At 36.0% G+C, this 13,156-nt stretch overlaps 2 protein-coding genes across 3 annotated transcripts; one reads left to right on the top strand and one right to left on the bottom strand.

Moving 5' to 3' along the window:
- Window positions 1–2,470: 2,470 nt before the first annotated feature.
- On the top strand, window positions 2,471–8,822 carry lamtor1 (late endosomal/lysosomal adaptor, MAPK and MTOR activator 1). 2 transcript variants are annotated; one of them, XM_077209003.1, is made up of 5 exons: window positions 2,471–2,696; window positions 4,506–4,651; window positions 5,548–5,625; window positions 6,774–6,897; window positions 7,376–8,822. In XM_077209003.1, exons 1-5 carry the CDS (start codon window positions 2,655–2,657, stop codon window positions 7,466–7,468), a joined length of 483 nt encoding a protein of 160 aa, XP_077065118.1. In that variant the 5' UTR covers window positions 2,471–2,654; the 3' UTR covers window positions 7,469–8,822. The 2 variants fall into 2 exon arrangements, with proteins under 2 accessions (XP_077065118.1, XP_077065119.1); XM_077209004.1 differs by having other exon boundaries at window positions 2,501–2,696; window positions 4,509–4,651.
- Window positions 8,823–9,244: 422 nt separating this feature from the next.
- Window positions 9,245–13,031, bottom strand: lrrc51 (leucine rich repeat containing 51). Its single transcript, XM_077209002.1, has 4 exons — window positions 12,759–13,031; window positions 11,717–11,922; window positions 11,451–11,599; window positions 9,245–9,712 (listed from the first exon to the last, which is right to left on the bottom strand). Exons 1-4 carry the CDS (start codon window positions 12,838–12,840, stop codon window positions 9,574–9,576), a joined length of 576 nt encoding a protein of 191 aa, XP_077065117.1. The 5' UTR covers window positions 12,841–13,031; the 3' UTR covers window positions 9,245–9,573.
- Window positions 13,032–13,156: the final 125 nt, after the last annotated feature.

Genomic DNA, 13,156 nt, shown 5'->3' with positions numbered 1-13,156 from the left:
TGTCATATTTCTTAAAGGGGCCGCATTCAGTAAATCACATCTCCGCACTTTTATGAAGCAAGAAGTGTTTCAGTTCTATTCTAAACTATATTCTCCAGCTTTCTTCTCAGATGAGTCTTATTTCTTTTATTTTTTGTGTGCTTAAATCCAGAACAATATTCCACGTATTGAAGACTCTTTTAAAGGTGAATGTGATTCAGATTTTAGGATTGAATAATTGGATTCAGAGAAAATGCCTTTAAAGAGTAACCAACCCCCTGGTCAGAGCCTGACTCCACCCACTGGCAATATTTAAAAAATGCTGGAAAAGTGGGCAGAGCCCATGCAGCGGAGGGGTCGTAAACCTGAGATGCATCTCTTTGTAAGGAACCTGCCTAGGTCACCAACAACCGCTGCGTCACGAACCACCGCAACCACCAATAGGAAAATTCAACTGCAGTAACCACCATTCAACCTGAAGAGAGGCAGCACTCAGACGTTTTTAAACCATATATTGTAGAATTAAAACACTTTAAACCCAAATGTCAAAAAATCTACTGGAATCAATGAACAGCATTTATGAAGCTCCATTCTTACAGATCATTAACTAAAAAAAGTTGTTTTAGTGTTTAGTTACCCTTTAAACAAATCCCCAGGGAAAGATCACTAATATATATATATTTTTTTTTTTTCTGGGGGGGATTTGAGAAAACTGTTATTCAGTGCCCTAAAAGAATGTATTGAAAAGAAAGAGTTGATGAGAAAGAGTGAAAGTGAAGCAAGGCTTGATTAATTTGATTCCCAAAGCTGATAAAGATAAAAGAGTCTTAGACAATTTGAGGCCTTTTTTTTTGTTTAACAAAAAAAAAATAATCTGGGGCTGTCCCTGCTAGGCTGAAAAAGGATATTTCTACTAGTTAGTGAGACACAATCTGTGTTTCAGAATTTTATTCAATCCATAATAAATTGGTTTTAGATTTACTCGATTAGTGATGTGGTTCAATGGAGTGGGTTTCTTTTTTCTTCTTTTTTTTTTACAAAGCATTTGATGTTGTTGAGCATCCCTTTATTTTGAAGACCTTGCAGCATTTTGGTTTTGGAGTCTATAGCTCTGCAAGATTTCCCATTAAAAGGGGGATTTGTCCAGGATGTGGTAGCTCAACATTATTATCTAATGGTTGCAGAGCTATTATCTATATTGATTAAACATAGTGCTTTTGAAGGGTTAACAGTGTTGTATAGGCAAATAAGTATAAGTCAGTTTGCTGACGACACAGCATTGTTTCCAAAAAATGAACATCAAATTCCACTATAGCTTTACATTCTGTCACATTCATACACTTTTTTCTACATTGTGACTTTGAATGTACCTTGTTATAGTAAAACTCTCAGCCTTCCATCAGCAAGTGCTGCTCTATTGGAAACTATTGTTCCAACATAACTTCACACCTCACAACATTCCAGTTTGGAATAATAGAAACATAAAGTTTGGCAGAAAGTCTGTAAATTTTGAGGAATGGAAATCCAAAGGGATTTGTGCTGTTGCTCATTTCCTGATAATGGAAAGTTGTTACTGGGGGTTTTGTTGTGAGAAATTCCAACTGCAGTGTACTGTCAATATTTATAATAGAATTATCAAAGCCATCCCAATTCCTTTAAGATTAATGGTTAAAGAAGTAATTTTGTATTCCAAAGTCTCCCCAGAACTGAGGCAGCTCTCCTTAGACGTTTGCAATTCTTTGTGATTAATTTTTTTTTCAAATAAAGTCATTAGAAATTCTATTTTACAGGCTTATAATACCCAAACCCTATTAGACTGGAATACATTATATGTAGTGTTTATAGTATTTTCAGTTATGTATTTAACCTGAGGGATAAAACATTAAAAAAATACATCATAGGTAATTATCACATTAAGAGATCCTGTAGTTTATTTAGTCTGTTTACACCAATAAAATTAGCATAGACATTAATACCCTAGATAATAGGGAAAACAGGGAGAGAGGTGTGACTTTATATCGTGTAGCATTTAATTATTTATTTAGAAATATGGTTATTTTGGCAAAGTTACTTTACCAACTAAAACAATGTTTTTTTAGTTTTCATTGGTAGAACTGCAAACATTGCTAGATGTTTTAATATAAGAAAATAGTTAGATAGAGAACTAAACTTTTACGAAGCCAATATGTTTATTCTTATTATAAGCCAATATGTTCATTATAATTAGGCCTACATTAATATATTATTAACGTTAATAACGTTATATTTGTCAATATTGTCTTCCAATAAAAGTGTTTTTCAAAATATCACGCCTGAAATTAAGCCAAACAGAAACAATTGTTTGATGAAATGCTTTTGTTTAGTTTAGAAACTAATAAGAGTAAAACACTGAAATCTCTTACGACGTCTTTATTTATTTATTAATTTTTTTATCAGTCAAAAACGAACTTAACGGCTCTTTTACTGTCTGTGGCGCACTCACGCGACGGGCGGAACTGACGTGATAGGGTAGTGTGAAAACGGAAGTCACGTGACACGTCTGGGAGCGCTGTCATGTGATGGTCCCTGCGTTTGCAACGAAGCTCGACACAGCCAACAAACAAAATAATAATAAAAAACGCTCAGGAGACGAAAAACTCGCACAGAAAAGAGACTGAACCTGCTGAACGTGTAACATGGGGTGCTGTTTCAGCAGCGATAGCGAAACGTCGGAGCAGGTAGAGGAGATTTGATCAAAATACACACATAACAGCTATAAAATATTGCTGAATGTGGCGTTTGTATTCCTGCAACAAGAACATACATCACACATTTATTATTACTGGTGTGTGTTTGTAGTTCTGGCTACACGAACAGGCCAATCCGGTGTGTGTTTCAAAACTAACTTACACCAAACTTACTCTAATGCCTTTATTTAATTTGATTGTTTTTCTAATCAGAGTAATTAGCTTCACTGCTGGATTAATGATGATTAAATATCATAAACTGAGAGTATGTGTGGATCTGACCTCTAGATCTGACATGTGCTCATGTATGAGGAAATTATGTATTCAGGGTTCCCAATGTCATGGAAAGTGTCATATTAATATCAGTGGGTTTTCAAATCCAGGCCTGGAAATATATATATATATATATATATATATATATATATATATATATATATATATATATATATATATATATAATTATTGCTCTTAATTCTTATATTGTTAAGCCTACAATAAAATGTGTAATCTTATTATATCAAACGTTTAAAACACATTATTTATAAATTATTTGTACGTTTGGACCACACTGTATTTTTTCTACTTGTTTTTAAGCCATAAAATACTTAATAGACTTTTTTTTTAGACAAATCTCTATAAAATGATCTTTATCAAAGTATTTGAGTCACTGTATCTTTTTGAGTATCAAAGATATTAGCAATTTTTACTCTTACTTGACTACATTTTTGAATAAGTATATGTATACTCTTTACTCAATTACATTTGTAATGAGTAATCCAGTTTAACTTGCTACGTTTGGCATGGCACCTAACTTTTTCTACAGCAGTTTATCTCTGCTATAAAGAAGGGATATGGCCGTCTTCAGGGCATTGAAGATACACATCATGTGTGTTTCGTACTTGCTCATCCAAACTTGTTAACAAAGCTACTTTACACGAGTGCGAGTGCATTAGCAGGTAGTTTCTGAATCACAGGTTTTTCATATGTGATGAGACCGAAACCAGCTTGTCCAGTGCAAGTAGGCTTTGACTATTTAATTTTACTTGGCATTATTATATATATCTGTCATATTGAAGAGACCTTTTTGAAGGATATTGTATTTTTCTGCCCTTTTTGAACACTTGAGCTTAACTGAGATTGTGTTTGTTGTGTTGACCTTGATTTATTGCAATTTTGTTCACTTTTATTTTGATTTTAGAAAATAAACACGTGATTGCTCTCCTCACAAACCAACAGTTTCTTGTTTTTCACTGGTATGTCTCTCAGGTGTTGAGGACTAGTGCATCTTTGAGCATACATTCAGAACGGGTAAAATACTTAAGTACTGTTGTGTTAATATCAGGTACTTTAAGACATTTACTAAAGTCGTATTGAAATCGGTGACATGGGGTCATTTTGACATGGGGTCAAAACAGATATTGTTATCCAGAGCAACTTACAGTATATTTATGACCGGTTCAGTCCGGTTCATGTAAAAACTTGCTCCGCCTCTGACGAGTGACATATTGTCACTCGATTATAGTGATGTGTTTTGGTTGATTTTTACAAAGCATTTGATGTCGTGAAACATCCCTTTATTTTGAAAACCTTGCAGAATTCTGGTTTTGGAGTAAGATTCATAAATATCATTGACAATATGTCTGCAGCTATTGCTTCCATTTAACATTTCAGTGACATTACTATCATCACATAGACAAATAGCTGTTAGTCACTGTTTTAGGTCAGTGTTGCGTTCTTGACAATGTGTGCTGGTGAGTCTTTCAGTGATCATGCTTTTGACCTCTCGACTTTTTTGTGCAGAAGAGTGATGAGGTGAGGCCATTGATTCCTGACCCAAACCTGGACAGAAAACCCACCAATGGCTCTGAGCGAAACGCAGACAGCCTGACGTCTAACCGCACAGACGAGCAAGCCTTGCTCACGGTCATCCTGCAGCGCACAGCCCTGTACGAGTCCTCTCTGCACACTGTCCTGGAGCACACACTGCAGAAGATGCCTTTCTTACCAGTGTTTTTGTCTTGTTCCCAGTCCAAATATCGAAACATTCTTAAATCAAGATGCATTTACTAAAGTAGTAAAAGGCCGTAAGATAACCTGTCTGGTCCCACTTTATATTAAGTGGCTTTAAGTATTATATACTTACATTGAGAAATATGTACAATGTACTTATTGTGTTGATGTTGTATTGTAAACCACTTTTGCTGCTATTGAGGTGTGATATGGGTAAGGTTAGGGGCTGGTGTTGTGGTATGTGTCGGTTTAAGGTTGGGTTAAGGTGTAAGGGAAGGGTCAACTGTGCAATTACCAATGTAATTACATACATTAATTACAGCTGTAATTACATGCAGGTATTTTTTAAATGTAAGTACAATGTAAAAAAACATGTATGTACACAAGTCCATTGTATCAAATTATTAGTTTTATTGTAAGTACATAGTACTTAAAGCCACTTAATATAAAGTAAGTCCTTATGCCTTGTTTTCTGAAATAAGTCCAAATTAAGAGAGTTGTTGTTTAAAACAAAATTTTCTACGAATGGGGTAAGAAAAATGATCTTGTTTCTGTTTGAATTAAGATTATATTTCTTACCCCAATGGCAGATAATTTTGCTTTTTTAACGCAACAACTCTCTTAATTTTGATTTATTTCCCAAGAAAACAAGACATAATATCTTATGGCCTTTTACTACTGTAGTAAATACATCTTGATTTTAGAATTTTTCGATATTTGGACTGGAAACAAGACAAAAATACTAAGTAAGAAAAGCATTTTTTTGCAGTGCACTGTTTTCAGCAATTAGGGCTGTTGGTAGATGAAAACCTTTTCTTGTTCTCTTGGGCAGGAACATAATTGACGTGTCGGCTGTGGATTCTCAAGGCATGGAGCAACATGAATACATGGACAAAGCTAGACAGTACAGGTGTGTTTAATGTTTGCAAATGCCATTGATATACAGTAGACTCTAGATCACAGCAAGTCACGTTTCTCTTTCCTTGAGGTTTTTAATAGGGATAAAATACGCAAGATGGTTTCTTTTTGTTTTCTATGACGGTGTACTAACAGTGTTCAAGATTGTTTGTTACCTAAATAATTATGCAACGTTAGATGTGGAACATCTTTTTTGGTAAAACTTTATTTCAAATGTCCATTTTAGACATTCTATTAACTATAAGTAACTTTACAACTGCAGTCATTAGAGTATTACTAGACTGTGTGCTTAATATCTGCTAACACTTTAATTTATGATTCCCACAACAGATTATCAGTGACTAAGTAACTGACTATATAAGTACTAAGTAACTTTGCATGTACATGTCAACTTATCCTACTAACTCGAATCCTAACAGTCTACTAATACTCTAATGAGAGTTAGTTGACACGTAGTTGCAAAGGTATTTATAGTTAGTAGAAAATCTAAAGAGGACTATCTAAATAAAGTGTAATCAACTTTCTTAACATCATCAGTATTTTAGGTTCAAATTTAAATTAATAAAAGAGTTAGTTCTCCCAAAAACGAAAATTCTGTCATTAATTACTCATCATGTTTTTCCAAACCCATAAGACTTTTGTCTTTCGGAACTTAAATGAAGATCTTTTTGATGAAATCTGTGAGTTTTCTGCCCCTCTATTGTCCCACGTGTATGTGTCGTGGTTCTCTCGTGAATGTGCGTTGGAGATTCGAATTTTGTAAATAGTTTTTTTTGCACAAACAAAGCACTCGTGGTGCTTCATGAAACTGAGTTTAAACCTGTGGAGTCACATGTGTTACTTAAATGATTTCTTTACTACCTTTCAGGGGCTTGAAAGTGGTAGTTGTGTAGCTTGTGTAGTCAATGGAGGGACAGAAAACTCTCAGATTTCATCAAAAAGATCTTCATTTGTGTTACGAAGATGAATGAAAGTCTTTCAGGTTTGGAATGACATGAGGGCGAGTTATTAATGACAACATTTTTGGTCGAACTAACCCTTTAACAAGGCAAAGTTATGTAACTGTCCACCATTTGTTAAAGTTTCCTGTTCATTTTTAAATGTGTGTATTGAGCTGAATGATGTGTGTTTATGTTAAAGCACCAAGCTGGAGGTGTTGAGCAGAACGCTGTCTCAGAAGAAGCCGGTTCCTCTCCCGTCATTGACCAGTCAACCTCACCAGGTGCTCGCCGCTGACCTGGTGCCCTACGCAGATGTACAGCAGGTCAGCTTCACCCTATCACATGACATACAAAAGATGGATTCTTAACTTGTAAAGCTAGTCTTTTTATGCAACTGGAGGCGTATACAAATATTGCAAAGACATTCCTTGGGAGGCACTTCAGTGTCGCATGACCCTTCAGAAATCAGTATAATATGCTGATTTGCTGCTCAAGAAACATTTCTGATTATTATCAATGTTGTAAACAGTTGTGCTGCTTCATATTTTTGTGGAAACGGTAATGCATGTTTGCTTGGGAGTCTGATAAATCAAAGAACAGCAGTTATTTGAAAAATCTTTAGAAACATTATAAATGTCACTTTTTATCATTGTAATGCATCCTTGCTGAATAACTCTTCCTGACAATACAGGCTCACAGTAGTGTATATAAATTAAAAATGTAAGAACATTAATTGCACATTAATGCACAAGGATTCAATGGACATGTTTTGTTTGATTTATTGTGCTCTTTCCCCCTCAGGTCTCTAAGATCGCTGCGTACGCCTACAGCGCCATCTCACAAATCAAAGTAGATGCCAAGGAAGAGCTGGTGGTGCAGTTTGCTATACCATGATTCAAAAAATGGACCCTATCCTCCCCACATTCTCTGTTTCTGTCTCTCTTTCTAGCCCTTTTCAACCCTCTGTTCTCCTTTCAAACTTCTTGATATGCAGACGCCCATGTCTTTGTTCTCTGAATGTCCTGCAGATAAATATAATTCACCCCAACCAGAGCTCTTTGTGTAAATCCGTCACCCGAGACCCTTCAGGGCCACAGATGCGAGAGATCCCAGCGGTTTCTGTGACGAGTTGCATTTGATCTGTTACCGGTAGATCTTCAGGTGTGTTCATGCATTAATCAAACCTTTTACAACAAAAATTTCAAATTTGACAGTCGTGTCAAGCTGCTACGATTGTGTACTTCAGTTTTATTTGTCCTTGTTGTTGTTTTTTTCTGTTGGATTTTCAGTAGCACATCCAGACTTCACAATTATTCTTATACTTGTACTAGTTTCACTCAGTTCGGCTGGGTCGTCTTAACACACATGCTGTGGTTCAGCATTATTCTGCACGTAATTCATTCGTTCGTTATTACTAATTAAATCTCATAAATGTATGCACTGTGATGCAGATGAATATGGGCAACATGCATAAATAATACCTCTGTCTAACCAGAGTAACAAGCGTAACCCTTTTACTTTTTATTTTAATTCTTTATTGGAAGCAGAACTCTCTTGTTTTGTGTGAATGATCTGCCTGAAAGTCAATCAAATTGATTCCCGGCTGGTTTAGATTTGAGTCTATTCCTGTTACCTACTCAAAGTATGGGATGTCCTGCAACTTTAGACCTTATTAATTCGCATTTTTAACTAGTCGGCATCATTTTTCTCCATTTGCCATGTCGTGGCGGAGTGTAAATATAACAGAACAAGTGACGTGCTGCGCTATGTCATATCAATAATACTGGTTAATTTGCGGCGAGATTTTGAATCCTTTAAAGCGGCTCTGCTGTGACTGGAGGGAAAGGAGAAAGGGTTTCTTTTACTGTCAGTCCTATCGGAAACTTCGGGCGCTGGTTAAACCGAGCCAGGGCAGTGAGGCCTGTCTAACAAATAAACATACTGTCAAATCAGAGAGTTTTGAATGGGGCAGTGGGTTTGAATGGTTGCGGTGGGACGGCAGTTTGTAAATGAAATGAAATGTTTGTGTCAATGCCTTTAATGTACAAAGTGTAAAATGATTCTAGAAGAATGATTAGCGGGAAACGTAAACTGCTCTACGGCGCCCCCTGGCTGTATTATGCCTTAGTTGTAAGGCTTCTCGATCAGTGGCTTGTTTTTAGCTAAGCAAACAGGGACACTTTTACCTTGCCTGTTCCACTTTTAATGTAATAAAAACAATTAAAAATATATTATGAAGTTGCTTTAACATAGTCTATCTATTTTTTTGTTGTGCCGAAAAACGAGGAAAGCACTAGTGAACTGCCATTCTTTCCTGACCGAGTTTGAAATGCCACACATTATGTTTGTGTAATTATTTATTTTTGATTTTATGTATTTTTGCACGCATACAGACCGTGTGGCACCATTGGCTCTCTAGATCGTCGCAAGGCACATTTCTCTTTCTTTGAGGTTTTTAAAGGGATAAAATACACTGCAAGACTCAAAATGGTTTCTTTTTGTTTTGTTGCAGTGAACTTATAAGTGTTCAAGTTTGTTTGTTATCCTACATGTGGAATACTACCTGATTTACAGAGATCTCGTTTCTTAGGCTAGTACCAAAAATTTAATCTTAATATTCTGTTAATACTGTTTTGTTGAATGAAATTATGCATTAAAGACTTGAAAAAATATTGTAAAGTAATATTTTATTCTATTGAATGTGCAGACATACATTGGTGGCGAGTACAATGAGAATATTTTGTTCATTCATTGTCTTGCATGCAACACTTCTAGATTGCTTTAGTGGACGTTACTCTGTTGCTTAAGATGTTTCACCACTCGACACCATGTGGCTTCAACTACTAATGCAGAAACTCTAGTTGACTAAAGTGCGGTTTTGGACGAGGTTATAGTAAAGGCAACTTAACTGTGGTAGATCAAACCGTTGCTAATAAACATTCATGTTTATTAGACATAAAGCCAAGGCATCTGTAACATGACTGTCGGATGAGGAAGGCTCAGTCTACGTTGCTTTGACTCGTGGATTTGCGTGGGTTTCTGCTCTTTTCCCAAACTGAAGTCAACTTTCGTTCCTGTTTGGTCACTGCACTGAAATCAATCATCTTCACATGAGGAAGGGTGGCGATCAAATGTGCCCTTGGAAGAGAGGCAGAAAAGCAACTTAGTGGAAAAATCATACCTCTAAACCAGAACTGTCTGTGATTTTATACACAATTCTGAGCAATGCAACACTTCAAAACAGAGAAATTGGTAACACTTTACAATAAGTCCCGTTTGTTAACTACCTTGACAATGTTCCCTAATGTTAAAACATACTTGCAATGCACAAACTCTTGAAGGTGTGTAAAATAGTCATTTTTGTGCAAAATATATGGTCTTATTTATTTCTCTTTGATTGTGAGGTGAGACCAGACCTGGACATGTCCTTGATTATAGACCATTGGCTGGGAAAGGTCTTAACACATGCCGAGTGTGTATCAGAACTATATGTGATAACTGTTGCTGTGCACAAGACAGCAGAGGTTTGTAACTGGATCCTAACCGCAGTTTTAGCACCTGTTGTACAGAGACCCACAGTGGAAAACCACAGAGTTCAGATGCGGCAAGATGTGTTTACTGCAAGAACACTGTACTGAGGCAAAAATTGTAGTTCTGCTATTAACTCGCCATCAGTCATGTCAAGCTGCTTTCTTTCTTTTGAACTTTTGAGTTGCACAGAACAAAATAAGTCAATCAGATTTGGAACGATTTGAGGGTGAAAAATTGACAGATTATTTTTTTTTAAACATTTTTGGAAACTCTTCTGCTCCCTGAAATTGTAGGAAATTTTAAGCCCTGAACAGGCCCTAAATGAACACTCGCCGAGTATGAAATGGTGTCACTCGCCAGTTGGCCGGTAACATTTTTATGAATTCTAACAATGCATGAAAGTTAACAAATGTAAACGACGCTTGGGAATATTCAAGCGCAAGAATACGCGAAAAGAGCTCATTTCATTACTCACGCGCTGCACTGTGTGTTTTGTGCGCACACATCCGAAGCGCTCGCTCAGAAAGCCGCGTCTCTGAGAGTGTGTGAACACTAAACTGAGCTCTTTCACTTCTTCTTGCACTTGAGTGGACAATTTCAGGCAAAAAGTAAAAAAATAGCGAGTATCGTATAACATAGTCGGTTATGTCTTAAGTGAATGTTAACAGTTGAGAAAGTAAACGCATGTGTATCACTATACTAGATCCGTGCATTCGCTCTTAAAGTGACAGCAGACTAATATTCCTGCTGCTGCCTGTGTTTATAATGTTGGACAAATAAGAAAATCACACTGCTCTTGACTGAATAACCTTTGTAACTTTAATAAGCATTCAATAATAAGGATGTTTAATTTATACGGTGAAGACTATGCAGTGTTATTTTACATTTGCTTACTTTATTACATTTCTGTCAATGAAAACTACTGTTAGACCTAAAAACCTGAAAATCACTGTTTATTTTATTTGTATCTTTACTATATTGTTTATGTTTGCTTTTGCTTGTAATATGATTTTGTTCTTATTTTATTACTGACTGTTTACTTGTCTGTTTACTTTAATGTTTTTAATTTATATTAGTTAGGCTAGTAGTTTTAGATATGGTACCAAAATTGGAGTAAAGAATTGTGAATTTGCACAGGTATCTTAAATGTTGGTGTCATTACTGCCTGTTTTTACTAAACAGTTTGTAACCTGTAAAAAAAAAAACTTATGCCCAGACGGTACATTTTCTTTTTGCCACACCTGCAAATGGCCGATATAAAGTCACCAGCGTTTGGCAGGTGTGGCAAAAAGTTAGTTTTAGGCCCTGATTGTGAATCTAACTGCCCTTTGACCTTCAACCATACCTGTAGTCAGGCTCGGTCACTATGGGGTTGCCGTGCAGAGTGATGGTATGGAGGGACGGCAGCACAGTAAGTTTATCCACTTCTGACAACTTAAAAATATGATTTCCATGGAGATACAACAAACGTAACTCTTTAAGTTGAGTGAGGACCTGCCGGAAAGAGAGAGAATGACATGTCAATGTAGAGCCTCTAGTATACAGTACATAATCTGCACGCCTCAGTTACACACAAACTGTTCTGCTAGACACAGGTGGTGAAGTGCGTACTGGGTCAATGTGTTCAATCTCGTTGAAGGAGAGGTCGAGCCAGGCCAGATGTGTCGGCTCAGCAAACAGAGCAGAGATGGTGTTCGTCAGACCCGAGAAGTCTGAGATTAAGTTGTTGTTGAGTCTGAGCGTCCGGCTGAGAAACTTCTTCTCTGAGTTGCGCTTTAGCCGAAGAGCGCCTGGATTCGGCTCATCAGAAAGAATATCTGAAGAAAAAGGGATGGAAAGAAAGAATCTTAATAACGCTTTAGAGGAAAAGCAACACACTGCAATCAATAATTGTGCACATAGATACAGACTGATAATAATTTGTATATAAATGTTCTTTCTGAGGAGTAATAAATTACTTAAACCTCTTCACATTTCCATATAATGTTTTTTTTTATAAAGTCTCCCAAGGCTGCATTTATTTGATCCAAAAACAGTAATATTGTGAAATATTACTAGTATTTAAAATGTCTGTTTTCTATTTGATTACATTTATTAAAATTTAATTTTGTTCTAGTGATCAAAGCTGTATTTTCAGCATCATTACTCCAGTCTTCAGTGTCACCTGATCCTTCAGAAATCAGTATAATATGATTATTTGATGCTCAATTAACATTTCTGATTACAATTAATGTTTAAAAAATGGTCCACTTTTTTCCACCCTCAGGATTCTTTGATGAATAGAAAGTTCAAAAGAACAGCATTTATATGAAATATAAATATTTTGTAATGTTATATATAGCCTATATATGTATATAATGTTATATGCAAAATTATATATATTTTTTAAACGAATCTGTTTGTGTGAGTTTTCCCCCCATTTGTCAAAACCGATTCATTGGAAAGATCCGACTCAAATGAAGGACTCGTTAAGGATTCTATTCTGTTTTCTGCACTTTCTGTTCTATTTTGTTTCACACGAAAACGTTCCCATTTCGGGAAATAAAATGCGTTTCTAATGTTGAAACAGCAGAATATGAATTCTGACCTAAAAATTAAGAAGTGTGATGAACTTTCAAACACATATATAAAAGTATGTACCGTAGAAACACACCTGGAATTGTTTTGAGCTCCTTAAAAGAAAAGTCCACTGGAGATCCAAACATGTTCAAACCCCAGGCTTCAGAAAAAAACATAAAAATCTACAAATTCCAATCAGATGGAAGAGTACAAACACTGATTGACCTTGAAACGAAGTTTAACGTAAGTGCATAGAGTAACAATTAAATTTGTGACCACATCATAAACGAATAATTTTCTAAACTGTCGTCACCATTGTCATAATTTTAGGTGTGCTTTAACTATAGAAAGTTAGCGACTCGCCAGCATAGGCGGACTGCAACAAAGTTACCATGGAAACAACGCGGGCAGTATTGCATTCTGGGATATGTATTACATTCTAAAATGGAGGCTTTTGAAAGACTTCCTACAAGGGCGTTGCGGAAGATGCTG

Source organism: Siphateles boraxobius, unplaced genomic scaffold (genome assembly GCF_051911475.1).
Source record: "Siphateles boraxobius isolate OS27281-9 unplaced genomic scaffold, OSU_SipBor_1 6, whole genome shotgun sequence".
NCBI classification, from domain to species: domain Eukaryota; kingdom Metazoa; phylum Chordata; class Actinopteri; order Cypriniformes; family Leuciscidae; genus Siphateles; species Siphateles boraxobius.
The sequence above is the reverse complement of the archived record's forward strand: the minus strand, read 5'-3'. Positions and strand labels throughout refer to the sequence as shown.

Bases quoted from the DNA above. Each gene is read 5' to 3' on its own strand.
- lamtor1 (XM_077209003.1), top strand. From the start codon at position 2,655: ATGGGGTGCTGTTTCAGCAGCGATAGCGAAACGTCGGAGCAG. The intron at 4,652-5,547 runs GTACGAGTCCTC...TCTCTTGGGCAG, and splicing joins ATCCTGCAGCGCACAGCCCT to GAACATAATTGACGTGTCGG. The intron at 5,626-6,773 runs GTGTGTTTAATG...TTTATGTTAAAG, and splicing joins GACAAAGCTAGACAGTACAG to CACCAAGCTGGAGGTGTTGA.
- lrrc51 (XM_077209002.1), bottom strand. From the start codon at position 12,840: ATGTTTTTTTCTGAAGCCTGGGGTTTGAACATGTTTGGATCTCCAGTG. The intron at 11,923-12,758 runs GTGTGTTTCTAC...CTTTTTCTTCAG, and splicing joins GGAGCTCAAAACAATTCCAG to ATATTCTTTCTGATGAGCCG. The intron at 11,600-11,716 runs GTACGCACTTCA...TCTTTCCGGCAG, and splicing joins AGATTGAACACATTGACCCA to GTCCTCACTCAACTTAAAGA.